The following is an 18,390-nucleotide window of genomic DNA, read 5'->3' as shown; positions in this document are numbered from 1 at the left end:
CCGGCTAGGTATAGCCGGATGGTATTGTAGGATAAGGCCAGCTGCGTGTGGCAGTGTGCAGTGAAGGCCAGTACCTGTTTGATATCTGTTGGTCCTTTACGGCAGGACGTGAGGAATTTATTAAAGGCCTTCCAAGCTGTCTGGTAGGCTTTGAGTGTGTTGTGGGAGAGGGAATGATTTATGAGTTGCGTAGCTCCGTGTAGATGTTGAACTAGTCCAGGGTCAGTTGTGACCAGACAGGGATAGGGGCCGACATTGGATCGGCATCGGGAACCTGTTTGAAAAAGGAGGGATAATTGAAACGTGACAGTGCGTCAGCTGCTGAGTTGTATCTGCCGGGAATAAATGCACAGTGTATATTGAACTGGTGCTGTAAAGACAGTTGTACCAACCTGCGCAGGAAGGACATGACTGCTAGGGACTTGGACCTGCCTCTGTTGATGATGTCTGCTGTGGCCTGGTTGTCGGTGGTGAAGACTACGGTTTGTCCTGTCCAGTGGTGGCCCCAGAGTTGTGCAGCTGCCACTATGGGATAAAGCTCAAAGAGGGCAGATGTTTGGGAAAAGCCGGGTATCAATAGTATCTGTTGAGGCCAGGGTCCTGAAAACCAAAGATGGCCAAAAATTGCCGCGAAACCTGTGGAGGCTGCAGCGTCCGTCACCACCTGGGGTGAATGGACCGAAACCATAGGTATAAATAAAGATATGCCATTCCAGGCGGACAAGAATTCCTCCCACATAGATAGGTCCGCTATAGCTGCGGAGTCTAAATTCAAAATCTGATCAGGGTCTTGAGTTTCTGACAGAAATCTGAGCAGGCGTGATACAAATGTGCGGCCTTGTGGGATAATTCTCATAGCGAAGTTGAGCATACCCAGGAGAGACTGCAACTGTTTTTTGGTACAGCCCTTGGTGTGTGTAAACTCGTGAAGGACTGCCCTAATGCGTGTTAGTTTGTCGGGGGGGAGACTGGCTTGCATTGCGCAGGTATCCAAGCTGACCCCGAGAAAGGTGATGATGTTTGCTGGGCCATCGACTTTGTGCTCGGCGATAGGAACATTGAGGTTTCCAAAAATTACTCTAAGTTTGTCGATATCTCCTGGGGACTTGCTGGGCGGTTCTATCAGTAGGAAGTCATCCAGATAATGGATGACTTCATGGCATTGACCCTTGTGTAATAGTATCCAAACTAGGGACTGGGCGAACGTGTCGAAGAGCCACAGGCTACTCTTCGAACCGAAGGTGAGTGTCATGAAGATCCTGCCAGTAACAGGCAGAGTAGACCCATCGGTGCACGATTGCGGGCGTCTATGCGCACGCGCACATGCACTCGTTAGTGTCTGGCGGGTTATTTAAACCTGTCTGGCACTTGCATCATTGCTGTTTGCTCTGCAGCTCTGTGTATGTGTTCCCTGAAAACCTGATATCTGCTTCTGTTTTGACCCGGCTTGCTTTGAGACTATTCCTGTTATCTGCCTGTACCTGATCCCTGGCTTGTTTGACGATCCCTCTGCCTGCTCCTTTTTGTACCTCTGCTGCCAGCCTGCTTACCGACCCGGCCTGTCTGACGATCCTGGACTTCCATCCAATCTGCTGAGCCATCCAGGCTGTTCACCTGTCTGCTGATCATCCAGTCTGCTGGGCCTGTCTGCTGAGCCATCCAGGCTGTTCACCTGTCTGCTGATCATCCAGTCTGCTGAGCCATCCAGGCTGTTCACCTGTCTGCTGATCATCCAGTCTGCTGAGCCATCCAGGCTGTTCACCTGTCTGCTGATCATCCAGTCTGCTGGGCCTGTCTGCTGAGCCATCCAGGCTGCTCACCTGTCTGCCTGATCCATCCAGTCTGCTGAGCCATCCAGGCTGTTCACCTGTCTGCTGATCATCCAGTCTGCTGGGCCTGTCTGCTGAGCCATCCAGGCTGCTCACCTGTCTGCCTGATCCATCCAGTCTGCTGTCCTGTCTGCTGAGTCGTCCAGTCTGCAGTTCCTGTCTACTGATCTATCCCATCAGCTGTGCCGGCCATCTGATCCTTCTGCTGTTGATCCTGCCAGGCACTCATACCACTCCGCACTCCTGCACCCCTGTCACCACTATCAGGGGCTCTCGAGTCGGAGGCGTAGGAGAGGCCATCCTCTGCAATTCGGGCTCACCCTTTAGGTACGTAACAGTAGCAAACAGCCATGTCTGAGCCCGAGCAGGGAACCTCTCCTATGCAGGAACTTTGTTTGCACTTAGCAGGCCTGACCCAGGCTGTCAAAAGCCTTCAGGAAGGATACACCCGGTTGGAGGAACGGGTCCAAGTACTGTCTTCTCCCACTGGAATTCAAGGAACCCCTCAAGTCTCTACCTCTTCTACAGGCACCGCATCCTCTCCTACAGTGGTGATGCTTCCGCCCGAACCACGTGTCCCCACACCCGAAAAATTTGCTGGGGAGCGTAGCAAATTCAGGGCGTTTCGCAATTCCTGTGAACTGTACTTTGCCCTCCAGCCACGTACCTTCTCCTTGGAAGCCACCAAGGTGGGCTTTGTCGTCTCTTTACTTTCGGGTGAACCTCAAACCTGGGCCCATCGCCTCCTGGAACAGAAAGCCGATGCGTTGACCAACCTTACCACCTTCTTTAATACCATGGCTCAACTGTATGAAGACCCTCAGCTTTCTGCAACTGCCGAAGCCGTACTGCACGCCCTTCAGCAAGGGCGCCGGGCGGCGGAAGATTATGTGGCTGAATTTCGGCGGTGGAGCGCAGACACTGACTGGAATGACGCTGCGCTCCGTTACCAGTTTTGCATGGGACTGTCTGACCCCTTGAAGGACGAGCTAGCCCGAGTTGGTGTACCCCAGACCCTAGACGCATTAATCAATCTTGCCATACAGATTGACCGGCGGCTGAGGGAACGTAGGTCGGAAAAATTTTCCCGACCAACCTGGATGTTACCTAGAGTGCCCAGTCACCTGCATCCGGCCCCTACCTCTCAGTTCACTTCTACAACGGACACTTCGGAACCCATGCAGTTGGGGGTGCTTCGCCCTTCTCTTACTATGGAAGAGCGCCAACGTCGCCGGGCAAATAATCTATGTCTCTACTGCGGGGAACCCGGTCACTATGTCAAGAATTGCCCTACTAAACTTCGTAAGTGTTTCCGAAAATCTCCTGAACATGTGCTTACTGGAATCCAGACCTCTTCTCATCTTGCCCTCTCTATCTCTTTGCAGCTTCCAGGAAAGACTCTGTCAGTGCCCGCCATTATTGATTGATATTGATATTGATATATATTATTGATATTGATCAGGGAAGGAGATGAGTGGAAAACGGCGTTCCGCACCCGTTTTGGGCACTTTGAGTACCTAGTAATGCCCTTCGGGTTATGTAACGCTCCTGCCACGTTCCAGTATTTTATTAACGATGTTTTCCGGGATTATTTAGATCTGTTTGTCATCGTCTACTTAGACGATATTCTAATTTTTTCTTCCTCCCTAGATGCTCATCGCAGACACGTCAGGTGTGTTTTGACACGACTTCGACAGCATGGCCTGTACGCGAAGTCAGAAAAATGTGAATTCGAACAAGAGAGTATACCATTCCTGGGATTAATCATCTCCATAGAAGGTATCAAGATGGATCCACAGAAGATCGCTGCAATACTTGACTGGCCAGTTCCTGTTGACAAAAAAGGAATCCAACGTTTCGTTGGATTCGCTAATTTCTACCGGAAATTCATTAAGGGGTTTTCTGCCATTATTGCCCCTATTACCCAATTAACCAAACTGGGGGTTCGCTTCCATTGGACCCCAGAAGCTCAAGTTGCCTTTGAATCTCTCAAAGAATTGTTTACATCTGCCTCCGTTCTAAAACACCCTGATTCCTCCCTGCCATTTGTACTTGAGGTAGATGCTTCTGAGATTGCTGTTGGAGCAGTACTCTCCCAACGCCAAGGAACCAAGGCACTGCTCCACCCAGTAGCCTTCTTCTCCCGCAAACTTTCAGCTGCCGAAAGGAATTACGATGTGGGGGATCGGGAACTGCTGGCAATCAAATCGGCACTTGAAGAATGGTGGTACTTACTTGAAGGAGCAACTCACCCAATCTTAATCTTCACTGATCATAAGAACTTAGAGTACTTGAGGTCGGCAAAGAGGTTGAAGCCACGGCAAGCCAGATGGGCGTTGTTTTTCTCCAGGTTCTCTTTTCATGTTACGTACCGGCCAGGCTCTAAGAATACAAAACCTGACGCCCTGTCCAGAATGTTTCACAAATCCAAAGAAATGACTTCCCCCGATACCATCCTTTCTCCAGGGAATTTTCTTCTGCTGCAGGAAGATTTGCTCTCCCGGATCAAACAGGCTACTCTGGGGTGGACGCCCCCCGCTAAATCGGAACTACGAGCAAAAGACGGGTTGTTCTGGTACAGGGACAAGATTTTTGCACCTGAAAGCGTACGAGTCCCTATATTAGAACTCTGTCACGATCACGCACTAGCTGGACATTTTGGCATAACTAAAACCACCGATTTGGTACAACGTACCTTCTGGTGGCCTCAGGTAGGCAGAGACTGCAAGAAGTTTGTGGAATCCTGTGTCACTTGCATTAGGAACAAGAGCAGTAGAGCCAAGGCCTGGGGATTATTGAGACCACTGTCTGTTCCGGATAGACCCTGGAAGATGTTATCCATAGACTTCATTGTAGAGTTACCCCCAGCAGAGGACCATACCACCATCTTTGTGGTGGTAGACCGGTTGTCAAAAATGGCACACTTTATCCCTATGAAAGGCACTCCCTCTGCTTCTGAGACTGCACAGGTATTCATCAGAGAAATTATCAGACTCCATGGAGTACCGGCCAACATTGTCTCAGATCGGGGGGTACAATTTACTTCCCGATTCTGGAGGTCCTTATGCAAAGCTTTGAAGATCGAGCTATCTTTCTCTTCCGCTTATCACCCCCAGACAAATGGGCAAACAGAGAGGACCAACCAAACCCTCGAACAATACCTCCGCTGCTTTTCTTCATTTACTCAAGATGACTGGATCTCTTTGCTTCCGCTGGCTGAATTCGCCTACAACAATTCTACACACTCTGCTACAAAACAAACCCCATTTTTTGCCAATTATGGCTTCCATCCATCATTCCTGCCCAGCTCCATCCCAGAATGTCCTGTACCAGCAGTTCATGAAACAATTAATTTTTTTTCTCTCAACAATCAGCTCTTGCAAGAAACTATGGCCAAGACACAGGAACACAATAAAGAAGTTTTTGATAAAAAGAAACGTGGAGAACTGTTACTGGCACCCGGTAATCTAGTTTGGTTGTCTACACTGAACCTGAAGATGGCATGCCCTTCGAAAAAGCTGGGTCCTAAATTCATAGGCCCATTTCCTGTGAAGAGGAAAATCAATGAAGTGGCTTACGAGTTGGAACTTCCTGAGTCACTTAAAATTCATCCTGTTTTCCACGTAACACTATTAAAACCCTCTGTTGCTAATCCCTTTCCTGGCCGAAGCTCTGACCCTCCTGATCCTGTATTAGTAGATGGGAAAGAGGAGTTTGAGGTAGAAGCAATAGTGGATTGCAGGAGGAGAAACAATCAAACTCAATTCCTGATCAAATGGAAGGGCTATGGGCCCGAGGAGAATTCATGGGAACCTGAAGAAAACATCCACGCTGAGAGTCTGGTTCAATCCTTCAAAAGGTCCCATCCTGAAAAATTGGCTCTGATGGGCATCCGGAGGCTGCCCCTTGGGGGGGGCAATGTCATGAAGATCCTGCCAGTAACAGGCAGAGTAGACCCATCGGTGCACGATTGCGGGCGTCTATGTGCACGCGCACATGCACTCGTTAGTGTCTGGCGGGTTATTTAAACCTGTCTGGCACTTGCATCATTGCTGTTTGCTCTGCAGCTCTGTGTATGTGTTCCCTGAAAACCTGATATCTGCTTCTGTTTTGACCCGGCTTGCTTTGAGACTATTCCTGTTATCTGCCTGTACCTGATCCCTGGCTTGTTTGACGATCCCTCTGCCTGCTCCTTTTTGTACCTCTGCTGCCAGCCTGCTTACCGACCCGGCCTGTCTGATGATCCTGGACTTCCATCCAATCTGCTGAGCCATCCAGGCTGTTCACCTGTCTGCTGATCATCCAGTCTGCTGGGCCTGTCTGCTGAGCCATCCAGGCTGCTCACCTGTCTGCCTGATCCATCCAGTCTGCTGAGCCATCCAGGCTGTTCACCTGTCTGCTGATCATCCAGTCTGCTGGGCCTGTCTGCTGAGCCATCCAGGCTGCTCACCTGTCTGCCTGATCCATCCAGTCTGCTGTCCTGTCTGCTGAGTCGTCCAGTCTGCAGTTCCTGTCTACTGATCCATCCCATCAGCTGTGCCGGCCATCTGATCCTTCTGCTGTTGATCCTGCCAGGCACTCATACCACTCCGCACTCCTGCACCCCTGTCACCACTATCAGGGGCTCTCGAGTCGGAGGCGTAGGAGAGGCCATCCTCTGCAATTCGGGCTCACCCTTTAGGTACGTAACAGTGAGTTTTGTAGCAAAATAATATGCTTCCTTCCATTTGATGCCATGCCAGCACCAAAGGGATGGGTGGATGGGCAGGAGCTTGAAAGCATCCGAGATGTCGGCTTTGGAGAGCCAGGCACCTGTGCCTGCTTTGATGATCGCTTGTATTGCCATGTCCACGGAGGAATATTTTAGGGAAAACTCTTCGGAGGGGATCAGGGAATTGAGACTGGGTATGTGGGAAGAATGAGGCGCAGACAGGTCGTACACCAAACGCAATTTATTTGAGAACTTGCCCTTGACAAGCCCAATAGGGCTGACTCTCCATGTGCTGAAAGGGGGCAAGTGAAAGGGCCTATCACGTAGTCTCGCTCTACCTCTGCCTGTAAGAGCTGATCTATGGCTTGTTCGTCAATGGCTGCCGAACGAAGATTGGCACATTCGTGAGTACTGTGGGGTAGTGAAATGAGGCCGGTGTGAAAGCCTGCTGTGAAGCCTTGGATAAGGTAGGTGGCCAGGGAAGGGGTGGGATGTGAAGTGAGATACCGTCCTAACCATAAGAGGTTGATCCTGCTTAGTCATGCCCTCTTGTGTTGCTTGACTTCACACAAATTCCTAGGGTGTGCTCTTTGACATAAGGTGCAGATGTGAAGTAGACGGCACTGGCTGAAGTTGCAGGACCCATAATTAAAGTTGTTACAGATGGCTGCCCCCCCCACGGTTCGGACTGGGCGTCCGAGTTTGTCCACCTGAGGCGTTGGTTCAGGGATCGACTGACCCCGTACTGTACCTGAGGTAGAGGGAAACTCGAAGGGCCGTCTGATCGCCGTATTGGCGCACCAGGTGGCAGTGTGGGTGGAAGACTGGCAAATCGCACACAGAGGTGAGCGTAAGCCGGCAAAGTGGCGGCAGAAGAGCTCTGTGTCCATGAGACTCCAATCTGTCGTAGTCTGGAATTGTACGAGTCTGGCGGCAGCCTTGGCTGAAAAGGAACGATGATAATCGTAAAAGGCAAAACCTCCATACTTGTGTCCCAAGTCTACCACAGTATGGAGATACAAGTCCAGCTCTTCACGCCTGCCAGGGGTGGCTGAGCACAGGACATCTCTGAGCATGCCAAAGGCCAGGGTAAATTCTGGGACTGATAGCTTGCGGTTCAATCTGGGGTCTTTGGCTTTAAGGACCACCGATATGTCGCCCCAGGAGTAGGCCTTATTTTCTGCCATATCATGCACAGAAATAAGGAGAGAGACCAGGTTGACGTCCTTGCCGTCCAAAATGTCCTTCCTGATACTGGTTGGGACCAGATGAGAGGGGTAGACAATGGGGCTCGAGCCTGAGGTACCTGCAGGAAGAGGTGTCAAGGTTTGAGTTGCCGTTGGATCGGGGACAGACGTGGCCGGTCGGGCCTCCAGAAATGCAACCCTGGTTTGGACGTCTGCAACTGAGGTGGATAGAGATGACACCATCGTGTGTAATTGCGAGATGGCCGATGATATCGACTGGAGGGATGCCTGTTGGGTACTGGGTCCTGCTGCTGGTGGGGGAAAGAGGAGTTTGAAGAGCTCGCCTTTCCTCACTGTGGCGGGGAAGGGGACACCTCTGCGTCTGAGCTCTGCCGTCAGTTTGGGGATAGTCCATCCCCTGAGGGATTGCACGCTGCCGCTTTCTGAGACCGGAGAGGGTGACAGAGGGGCCGTGAGGTCTTCGCTGCCGGCCTGGGACATCGTTGCTCTGGTGAGGATCTCTTGAGCTTTATTTCCTGGTTGACTGTAACCTGGGGGGATATCGTCCAACCTGGTGCAGGGTGGACCTACTGAACTTTGACTGACCTGAGGAAATGAAAAGGTGACAATTCGTGAAGGGATTGCTAACAAACTTGAAGCAACGATTTGTATGGTGCTTGCAATCTTGTGACAATGAAATGATTCGAAATGTTTGCCTTGATTATGAATGAATTCCATGACAGAGGTCCGGCCTGGTCGTCATGATTTATTCGACCGTGAACCGGGCTCTGGAGCATGTATTGAAATGAGGCAACTGAAAATATTGGTGCACCCAGGACGAATCGGTGCCTGTTTGATGCATCTGGATTCGAATTGGAGCGCAGTATGAAATGAAATGAGAGAAATGATTATTTTGACGGAGGCTCGAATTGGTTGTGCCTTGTTTGCGACTGGCAACCAACCGAGCTCTGGTATAGGTATGAAATGCGATCGGAACCAGCGAAGCATTCCGTGACGAATCGGTGCATATCAGATGCGACTGGTTTCGGAACGGTGATGCGCTGTGGGAGTGAAATGGTAGTAATTGCATGACAGAGATATGGATCAATCCCCCGATGTCTGCGACTAGCTATGATCCGGACTCTGGAGCATGTATCAGAAATGAGGCCGAGCCCTGGGGCACGCCGTAATGAATCGGTGCATCGAAGATGCGACTGGATTCGAAACGGAGCGCGGTAAGTGAGGATGTAACATATCGTTTACCATGACGGAGGCTCGAATCGGTCGTGCTGTTGTAGCGACTGACTGCGAATCGGACTCCGGAGCATGTACTGAAATGTGGCCAATCCTGGGCACGCCGAGAAGAATCGGTGCATTTCCATGCGACTGAATTCATGTCGGAACGTGATACGTGGAAATGAAATGATAACCATGACAGAGGTACGTATAACTGATAAAACGTAACTCTGGAGCATGTATAGAAATGAGGCCACTCCTGGGGCACGCCGAGACGAATCGGTGCATTTCCATGCGACTGAATTCATGTCGGAACGTGATACGTGGAAATGAAATGATAACCATGACAGAGGTAGGTATGACTGATAAAACGTAACTCTGGAGCATGTATAGAAATGAGGCCAATCCTGGGGCACGCCGAGACGAATCGGTGCATTTCCATGCGACTGAATTCATGTCGGAACGTGATACGTGGAAATGAAATGATAACCATGACAGAGGTACAAATGACTGATAAAACGTAACTCTGGAGCATGTATAGAAATGAGGCCATAATAACTGGGGCACACCGGAACGAATCGGCGCACCTTTTGGTGCGACTGGATTCGAATCGGAGCGCGGTAAGTGACTGAAAATAGAAATGATTTGAAATGTCAGAAATGAGTTTAGAAATGTTTCAGAAATGAGAAATGATTTGAAATGTCAGAAATGAGTTTAGAAATGTTTCAGAAATGAGAAATGGTTGGTATCGAACTGACTTGATTCGATAAATTGCAAATTGCGACTCGCTATGGCTGTCTACCGACGCATATATATATATATTTTTTTATTTTTTTTTTCTCATTTTTAAATGCCGACATGCTAGAAATGAAGCGACGTCTGCGTCGCGGTGCTGTCGAAATGGTAACATATCGAAAGTACGAGCGATATACATTGCAGTTTTGTGAAATGCGAGTGAAACGAAAATTTGAAATCACGGTTTAGTGACATGATATGAAAACGAAAAGTCCGACGGGACCTTACCTGCGACAGCCAAGCCAGACGCGTGGTACAACTACGAACGAAAAATGCGGACTTCGAAAGTTTTGAGTACGGAATATCGAATACGGGAACTTGCGAGGCAAGAACATGCGGACGCTGGTATATCGAATAGTCGGCCTAGTGACGTATATCGCGCACAGGAAACCGACAAGCACCACAGGTGAGCGGGCTGCTTAAGTAGCCCCCCCCGGGCTCCTCCCATAAATTCAGGCCACCATACTGGCCTTCCTACATATATATACACAATCCCATATATACAATCCTTCACCCAGAGGAAGGCGAAGAAAAACCCAGAAAAGCATGATCCAATTTGCTACAGAAGGGGAAAAATTCCTTCCTGATCCCGGAGAGGCAATCTGATTTTCCCTCTATCACCTTTACCTATAAATGTCAGTACCCAGTTATATTCTGTACATTTAGGAAAGAATCCAGGCCTTTCTTAAAGCAATCTACTGAGCTGGCCAGAACCACCTCTGGAGGCAGTCTATTTTACATTTTCACAGTTCTTACTGTGAAGAAACCTTTCTGCATTTGGAGATTAAATCTCTTTTCCTCTAGACGTAAAGAGTGCCCCCTTGTCCTGTGTGTTGACCGTAAAGTGAATAACTCAACACCAAATTCACTATATGGACCCCTTATATATTTATACACGGTGATCCTATCCCCCCTTATCTCCTCTTCTCAAGAAAAAATACATTTAGTTCTTCTAATCTTTCCTCATAGCTGAGCTCCTCCATGCCTCTTATCAGTTTGGTTGCCCTTCTCAGCACTTTCTCCAGTTCCCCGATATCCTTTTTGAGAACTGGTGCTCAAAACTGAACTGCACATTCCAGATGAGGTCTTACTAATGACTTGTATGGCAAGTTTTATTATAAAAGTCTTTTTTTTTTAAACTATTCCACTTTTTTAAAACATCAAAAAAAAAAAAAAAAAGCTCCTTCAGTGTAAAACCGATGACACTAGTTCTGCCCAGCAAGCTTCGTGTGGACTTCTTCATGTGCAGATCCAGCTTATGAATGTTAGAAAGGCAAAGCTCTAGTCTTCTCACAGACACTGTGCTCAGGGAACCCTCCACATTTTTCCAGATCTTCAGAAATTTGAGCCTAGGTAGAACATCCACTGATGCAATGCAGGTGTCTCAACAACATATTGAGAATCACACATAATGTATTCTGGGATGCAACGGAGAGGTTCCAAAGCTCGAAAATTCTGAAAAGTCAAAATTTGCATCAAACTCTTTGGGGCTTTTGGTACATGCTGCAAAACAACAGGGGTGTCCCTATGCATATCCTACATAAATATACATAGCACGTTCATTTTTATCAGGCATACTTTAAGTCACTCTTATTTACCATATTTTACTTCTTGAATGTATCCATTATTCCATGCTAAATACTATTTTCCATTTGTCCTAGGACGGGCCAGTGAATCCTGAACGGTACTTAGCCTGGGCCAATGCCTTTCTAGTGGTGTACAGCATTGATAACAAGAAAAGCTTTGAGGGCTGTCTTCAATACTTGGAGGTCATCTCTCAGTATAACAAAGGAGCCGTACATGAGAGCCCAGTTCTGCTTATAGGAAACAAGCTTGACATGGAACGGTACAGGTATCAAACCCTATAACTGCATCTATCTAGTTCCTTTCCTTTAGTTTCCTGTACATCTTTTTGAGTATGTCACATTTGCTAATTAATCCAAGTCATATTCACCCTATTGCAGCCTTTCTCAACATTTTTAACGAGAAGAAACCCTTGAAAAACCTTTCAGTTCTCAAAGAACCCCTGACAACAATTACTGTGTCTACAACCTGCACTACCTTGTCACTGTGGTCAGTGGGAAGAATGCTCATTTCATTGGTGGCCAGTGGGAATAATGCTCCTTACATTGTTAGTCAGTGGTAAAAATGCCCCTTACATTGGTGGCCAGTGGGAACAATGTCCTTACATTGGTAGCCATTGGGAAGAATGTTACTTACATTGGTGATAAGTGGTGAAAATACCCCTTAAATTGGTGGGAAGTGAGAAGAATGCCCCTTACATTGGTGGTCATTGGGAAGAATGTTCCTTACATTGGTGGTCATTGGGAAGAATGTTCCTTACATTGGTGCTTAGTAGGAGGAATGTCCTTACATTGGTGGCCAGTGGGAAGAATGTTCCTTACATTTGTGGTCAGTGGTAAAAATACCCCTTAAATTGTTGGCCAGTGAAAAAAATGTTCCTTACTTTGGTGGCCAGTGGGAAGAATGTTCCTTACATTGGTGGTCAGTGGGAAGAATGTCCTTACATTGGTGGCCAGTGGGAAGAATGTTCCTTACATTAGTGATCAGTGGTAAAAATGCCCCTTACATTGGTGGCCAGTGAGAAGAATGCCCCTTAAATTGGAGGTCATTGGGAAGAATGTCCCTTACATTGGTGGTTAGTAGGACAAATGTCCTTACATTGGTGGCCAGTGGGAAGAATGTTCCTTACATTGGTGATCAGTGGTAAAAATGCCCCTTACATTGGTGGCCAGTGGGAAGGATGTCCTTACAATGGTGGTCAGTGGTAAAAATGCACCTAACATTGGTGGCCAGTGAGAAGAATGCCCCTTACATTGGTGGCCAGTGGGAAGAATGATCCTTACATTGGTGGTCAGTGGGAAGAATGTCCTTACATTGGTGGCCAGTGGGAAGAATGTTCCTTACATTGGTGGCCAGTGGGACGAATGTTCCTTACATTGGTGGCCAATGGGAAGAATGACCTTACATTGGTGGCCAGTGGGAAGAATGCTCCTTACATTGGTGGTCAGTGGGAAGAATGCTCCTTACCCTACTGGTCATTGGGAAGAATGCTTCTGACACCAATAGTCATTGTGAAGAATACTTTTTACATTGGTGGTCAGTGGGAAGAATGATTCTTACATTGCTGGGGTGGTCTTTGGGGAGAATGTTGCTTACATTGGTGGGGTGGTCTTTGGGAAGAATGTTCCTTACATTGGTGGGGTGGTCTTTGGGAAGAATGTTCCTTACATTGGTGGGGTGGTCATTGGGAAGAATGATCTCCCTTACAGATAACTAAATAGATAATTGGTGTCAGTGGTTACATATCTGAGAAGGAGAAATAGCTCTCTGAACTTTAGGGTTTCCCAGAACCCAGGCTGGGAAAGGCTGCCCTACCGTATATCTTCTTGGTCTTCAATACATTTTCTTTAGCCTTCTAAGAGAAAATGCTGTCTTTTTGCCATTCTCCTTTGAGTACACTGACTTTTTTTCTTCTTTTTCTCAGTTCCCCGCACTTTGTTAATGATTTTGCTCAGGACAGACAAAGAATATAAATAATCAAAGATATATTGATCGAGTCCCATTCCTTTTGAAACATCACCCTGCATCCTCACTTCAGCCTAAACAACTAAGTGCATTTCTTTGTACCTACTTTAATACTTCAGGAGAAGTCACAGAGAGGATATAAACTCTATAATTGGTGGTCTTGCCCAAGTGTTCAGCATTTATGGATACATGTACTGTATACTAATTTATCAACACCATTATAAAAGAAAGTAAAAGAGTTCCATGGTCACTTTCATTTTATAAAATTAACATTGTGATAGCAATACAAACAGCTTCCCTTCTGCTCATTCTAGTGGTTTACTTTCTTTTGTTATTATAAGGACTACATATCCAATGGTACCCAGTGGCGGTTGGTGCTCGATTTTTAGGAGGGCGGCAAACAAACCTCCCAGCTGCCCCAGATGAGCCGATTGGTTGATCGTCCCACACTACTTACCCTATCCAGGTTGCGGGCGGCTTCGGTGGCTTACCCCCTGTTTCTCCTTCTCTGCGGCTTCCTGGGCGGCTTCGGCTGCTTCCCAGCTGCTTCTCCTCCTCGGGGGCCTTGAAGGCAACCCCACTGCTTCTCCTAACTGCCAATCCGGTCGCTTCTCCTCCCAGCCAATCAGGTCTTGAGACCTGCTTCCTGATTGGCCGGGAGGAGAAGCAGGAAAACAATAGCGAATATTAATTTACTATTGTCACACAAGTGGGTGGGCGCAGTGCGCCCCGAGCCCACCCATTTTAAATCCAATTAGAGCCTCAGGCTATAATCACGTACTTCTAAAAAACAAAACAAAAAAAAAAACCCATAGCAATGCATGCATCCGGCACCCTGCATGGAGATTAGGGGCCGGGCACATGGAGGTTAGGAGGACGGTGCCCCTGCGCCCCGTATAAGCGGCCGCTACTGATGGTACCCCTTACTGCTTGCAAGCACTGATTCCTATACTGACTCTTTCACCCACCAGTACCTCTGCAGGTCAGAAGGCAGGCTCTGTGAAATGTGTGACACAGCAGTGCCTACCCACAGGGTATAGTGATTACATGTCACAGAATTTAGGGAAGTAAATATGTGGAGATCTTCACAAAAAGTTTACAAACTTCAAGATGGTTTTGAATGATAGGATTAGGCTAGAAATAATTGGGCAAACAAATGGCCACTACCCCCACCTATAACTGGTCTTTGCATCAAGGAGCACATGGAAGGGCAACACATGCAAAACAAAACCAGAGAAACTCCCAGCTCAACCTACCAACCAGCCTGCAACCAACCAAATTATCCTGTCTAACAGTATGTGTTAAAAACTGGGGTTTAGTTGGCACACATTTGCAAATACATGCGTAAGCTACAGAGCCCAGTCAAGGCACCCCGGTACTTTCTGTAGTCCTAACTCTAAATTCTGAGAGTCTCCATAATGGAAGCACATGCATTATAATGGATAGGTAGGGGGCAGGTGAGCTTGAGGGGGCCCAACCCCTCCTTAAAGGCACAGGGGGCGCACTGGACACCCAGCACATGGCACCATGGCAGTAAACCTGTCCAGTGTGTCCCCTCATCTGTATTTCGGAAATAATTGCAACTCAGTGTGGAAAACAAATCTATGATTTTACACTTTGACGACAGATACACTTTAAAGAAAAACCCTTGGGAAGCCCTCTTCTCAATAGCGTCTGATTTCAGAAGAGAACGGAAATGAATTTTGTAGATATTTTCTGCCATGAAGCTAACAATAGCTACAGCCTGGAAAACATCCACACTTGTTTTCCAAGAAGTCAAAAATAGTTTTTACAGAGCACTGGAGAGGCTGGTGGCCATTCTTTTACAGAAACATTACAAAAATCTATTTTTTACGACAACATTGGTTGGATTATCCTTGTCCCACCAATGGAACAAACAACTTATTTTTGCTTCAATTGAGCATGTGTTGCATGGGGAGGGTGGCAGGGGAATTGGTTCCTTTTTCTCTCTCCTCTCTCTTTTCTCTGTCTTTCCATTGACTCTCTTCCATCTGTCTTCTATTTCCCTTCTGTCCACTCCCCTTTAATAATTGGGAACATGTTTTCCCTTGGGAGAATCTACTAGAAACGAGCAGCAACAGTGAATCTTGATCCAAAGGTTGGTTTCCCACCCTATGTTTCCATGACTGTTTTTGTAAGCCCTTTATAGTCGGTATACAAACTGGCCTGTAGCTTGTTGCTCTTTATTATTTGTATCTTACCTGTTCTAACTTTGCCAGCTCTTGAAATTCAATACGTTCCCTGTGAAAGAAACCAGCTGTCATTGCCCAACTGGTTGGTATTAACATAGAGGCTTTCCCACATTTGTAGCCCAGAGCAAAGAAAATGGTACAGCTCAAGTGCCCCCAAACCTGTGTCAGTCGGATCACAATGTAAAATAGATTGGCGCAAAACAGACTGGGTCAGCTTGATAGGCTCTAGTAGACTTCAAGAAAATGGTGACCGTCTGCACACAGACACCAACTCCCTGTTGTATGAATATGAATGAGATGGGTAAAAGATGGCTTCAGCTCTTGTTCTCCACCAGTAGGGAACTCCCCAGATGCGTTTCGCTATTTTTGGGTCTTAATCGCTTGTTGAAGCTTTCCCACATTCTTGCGGGCACCCCCCTCTAACTATGGTCATATCATCTAGCACTGATCCTTCAATGACACATACATAGTTCCGATGTCACTTCCGATGTGCCTGTCTGTCCCAACGCGTAGCGTCACGCCCACGTGACTTCTTCATCTAGGATCTCCAATATTATCCACATATGCTGTTACATAGTTACATAGTAGGTGAGGTCGAAAAAAGACACAAGTCCATCAAGTCCAACCCATGTGTGTGATTATATGTCAGTATTACATTGTATATCCCTGTATGTTGCGGTCATTCAGGTGCTTATCTAATAGTTTCTAGAAACTATCGATGCCCCCCCCCCCCGCTGAGACCACCGCTTGTGGAAGGGAATTCCACACCCTTGCCACTCTTACAGTAAAGAACCCTCTACGTAGTTCAAGGTTAAACCTCTTTTCTTCTAATTTTAATGAGTGGCCACGTGTCTTGTTGAACTCCCTTCCGCGAAAAAGTTTTATCTCTATTGTGGGGTCACCAGTACGGTATTTGTATATTGAAATCATATCCCCTCTTAAGCGTCTCTTCTCCAGAGAGAATAAGTTCAGTGCTCGCAACCTTTCCTCATAACTAATATCCTCCAGACCCTTTATTAGCTTTGTTGCCCTTCTTTGTGCTCGCTCCATTTCCAGTACATCCTTCATGAGGACTGGTGCCCAGAACTGGACAGCATACTCCAGGTGCGGCCGGACCACAGTCTTGTAGAGCGGTAGAATTATTGTTTTATCTCTGGTATTAATCCCCTTTTTAATGCATGCCAATATTATGTTTGCTTTGTTAGCAGCAGCTTGGCATTGCATGCCATTGCTGAGCCTATCATCTACTAGGACCCCCAGGTCCTTTTCCATCCTAGGTTCCCCCAGAGGTTCTCCCCCCAGTGTATAGATTGCATTCATATTTTTGCCACCCAAATGCATTATTTTACATTTTTCTACATTGAACCTCATTTGCCATGTAGTTGTCCACACCATTAATTTGTTCAGGTCTTTTTGCAAGGTTTCCACATCCTGCGGAGAAGTTATTGCCCTGCTTAGCTTAGTATCGTCCGCAAATACAGAGATTGAACTGTTTACCCCATCCTCCAGGTCTTTTATTAACATATTAAACATGATCAACAGAGAAGATAGCTGTTATAATACCACATCATAAGAAACATCCAGTTACTGCTTAAAAAGAGCGTTTAAAGGATAAGTTGACCTATATGAACATGTTACATGTTACACCCATCTGCCTGCTCTTCCCCTGATCAACCCCTCCCTTCCCTATGACAGGAGGCCAGGGATCTTCTCCCCGCAGTCACAATTCAAAAATAGCACAGCTCTTTTTGAAGGAAAGGAGGGGGGCAAGTGACTACTGGGTAGGGGGGGTAGCCCCTAAGTCCGGTCCACAGAATGGGTACTGGCAATAATAAAGGAAGTTTTAAATTGGTCAGAGCTCCTGTAGGTGATCCAGATAATCCAAGTGGAGATATATTGTTTACATTTATTATAACAAAGCTGTTAGTTAGTCCATGTGTTGCAGAAGAGTGGAGATCCATTCTTTAGATGAGGGATGGATCTAGGTATACAGGATCTAGGTATACACAATTCCATAATCTAGGTATACACGATTCTGGCAACCAGTAAAAAGAAGTGTAGAAGACCTTTTTTCGCACTAGAGTTTGGCCCCAGGAACAGAGAGAGGAGTGCGATTTCTGTTGCCCTGGTGATGCTCCTCACTTCAAATATAGAAAAAATGTGTGCCCAGAAGGGCAGGACCACCAAATGTGTAATACGGTCCCCCTATGTCTGACAAATTTTACTGTTATCATTCAGTATCAAGTATGCTGAGTATATAGGGCATGTTATGATTTGGTCCTCTAAACCAGTGTTTCTCAAACTTTTTTCAGTCAAGGCACCCTATACAATTATAGACAATCTCGAGGCGTCCTCCAAAATCATGGACAGCCTTGAGGCGCCCCATTCTAAAACGCAAAAACGATTCTGATAGTTTTACATAATGCAGCAACATCAATATATGTGTGACATCCAACGTTAGAGGTGATTTATTCTTCCAAAACAAATACATTATTGTAAACTGGTACTGACTAGTATTCCAGCGTTTCTCTTCTCCCTCAGTTTTATTCCATCACTTAGCTAATGAGCCCCCTAAGTTGATGGAGAGAGGCAGGGGAGGGTCAATCAAGGATGATATGCAGGCGACTGATATCCTTATTAACTGATGATGTTATTGGTCGTTAGGAGGTTGGCAGCTAGAAGGTTGTAATGGTATACAATAACCTGTGGCTTTGTGTAACTGAAAGGCAGGTTTCATCCACTCATTGACTTGCATACAATTTTGGGGACATTTTTAGGCCTTTTGACAAGGCACCTTTGAAGAAACTTCAAGGCACACCAGGATGCCTGGGCACCCTGGTTAAAAAAGGCTGCTCTAAACTATATCGGCC

General features: G+C 46.9%; 1 protein-coding gene across 1 annotated transcript in view; it reads left to right on the top strand.

Moving 5' to 3' along the window:
- Positions 1-18,390, top strand: part of RASL12 (RAS like family 12) — a 99,116-nt gene that overhangs the window by 63,410 nt on the left and 17,316 nt on the right. The window contains exon 5 of the mRNA XM_073618341.1: positions 11,420-11,610. Coding sequence (XP_073474442.1) covers positions 11,420-11,610 — 191 coding nt within the window. The remainder of the gene's footprint in view (positions 1-11,419; positions 11,611-18,390) is intronic.

The sequence above is a fragment of the Aquarana catesbeiana genome, linkage group LG03 (genome assembly GCF_042186555.1).
Source record: "Aquarana catesbeiana isolate 2022-GZ linkage group LG03, ASM4218655v1, whole genome shotgun sequence".
NCBI lineage: Eukaryota > Metazoa > Chordata > Amphibia > Anura > Ranidae > Aquarana > Aquarana catesbeiana.
This window is presented reverse-complemented; position numbering and strand designations above follow the sequence as displayed.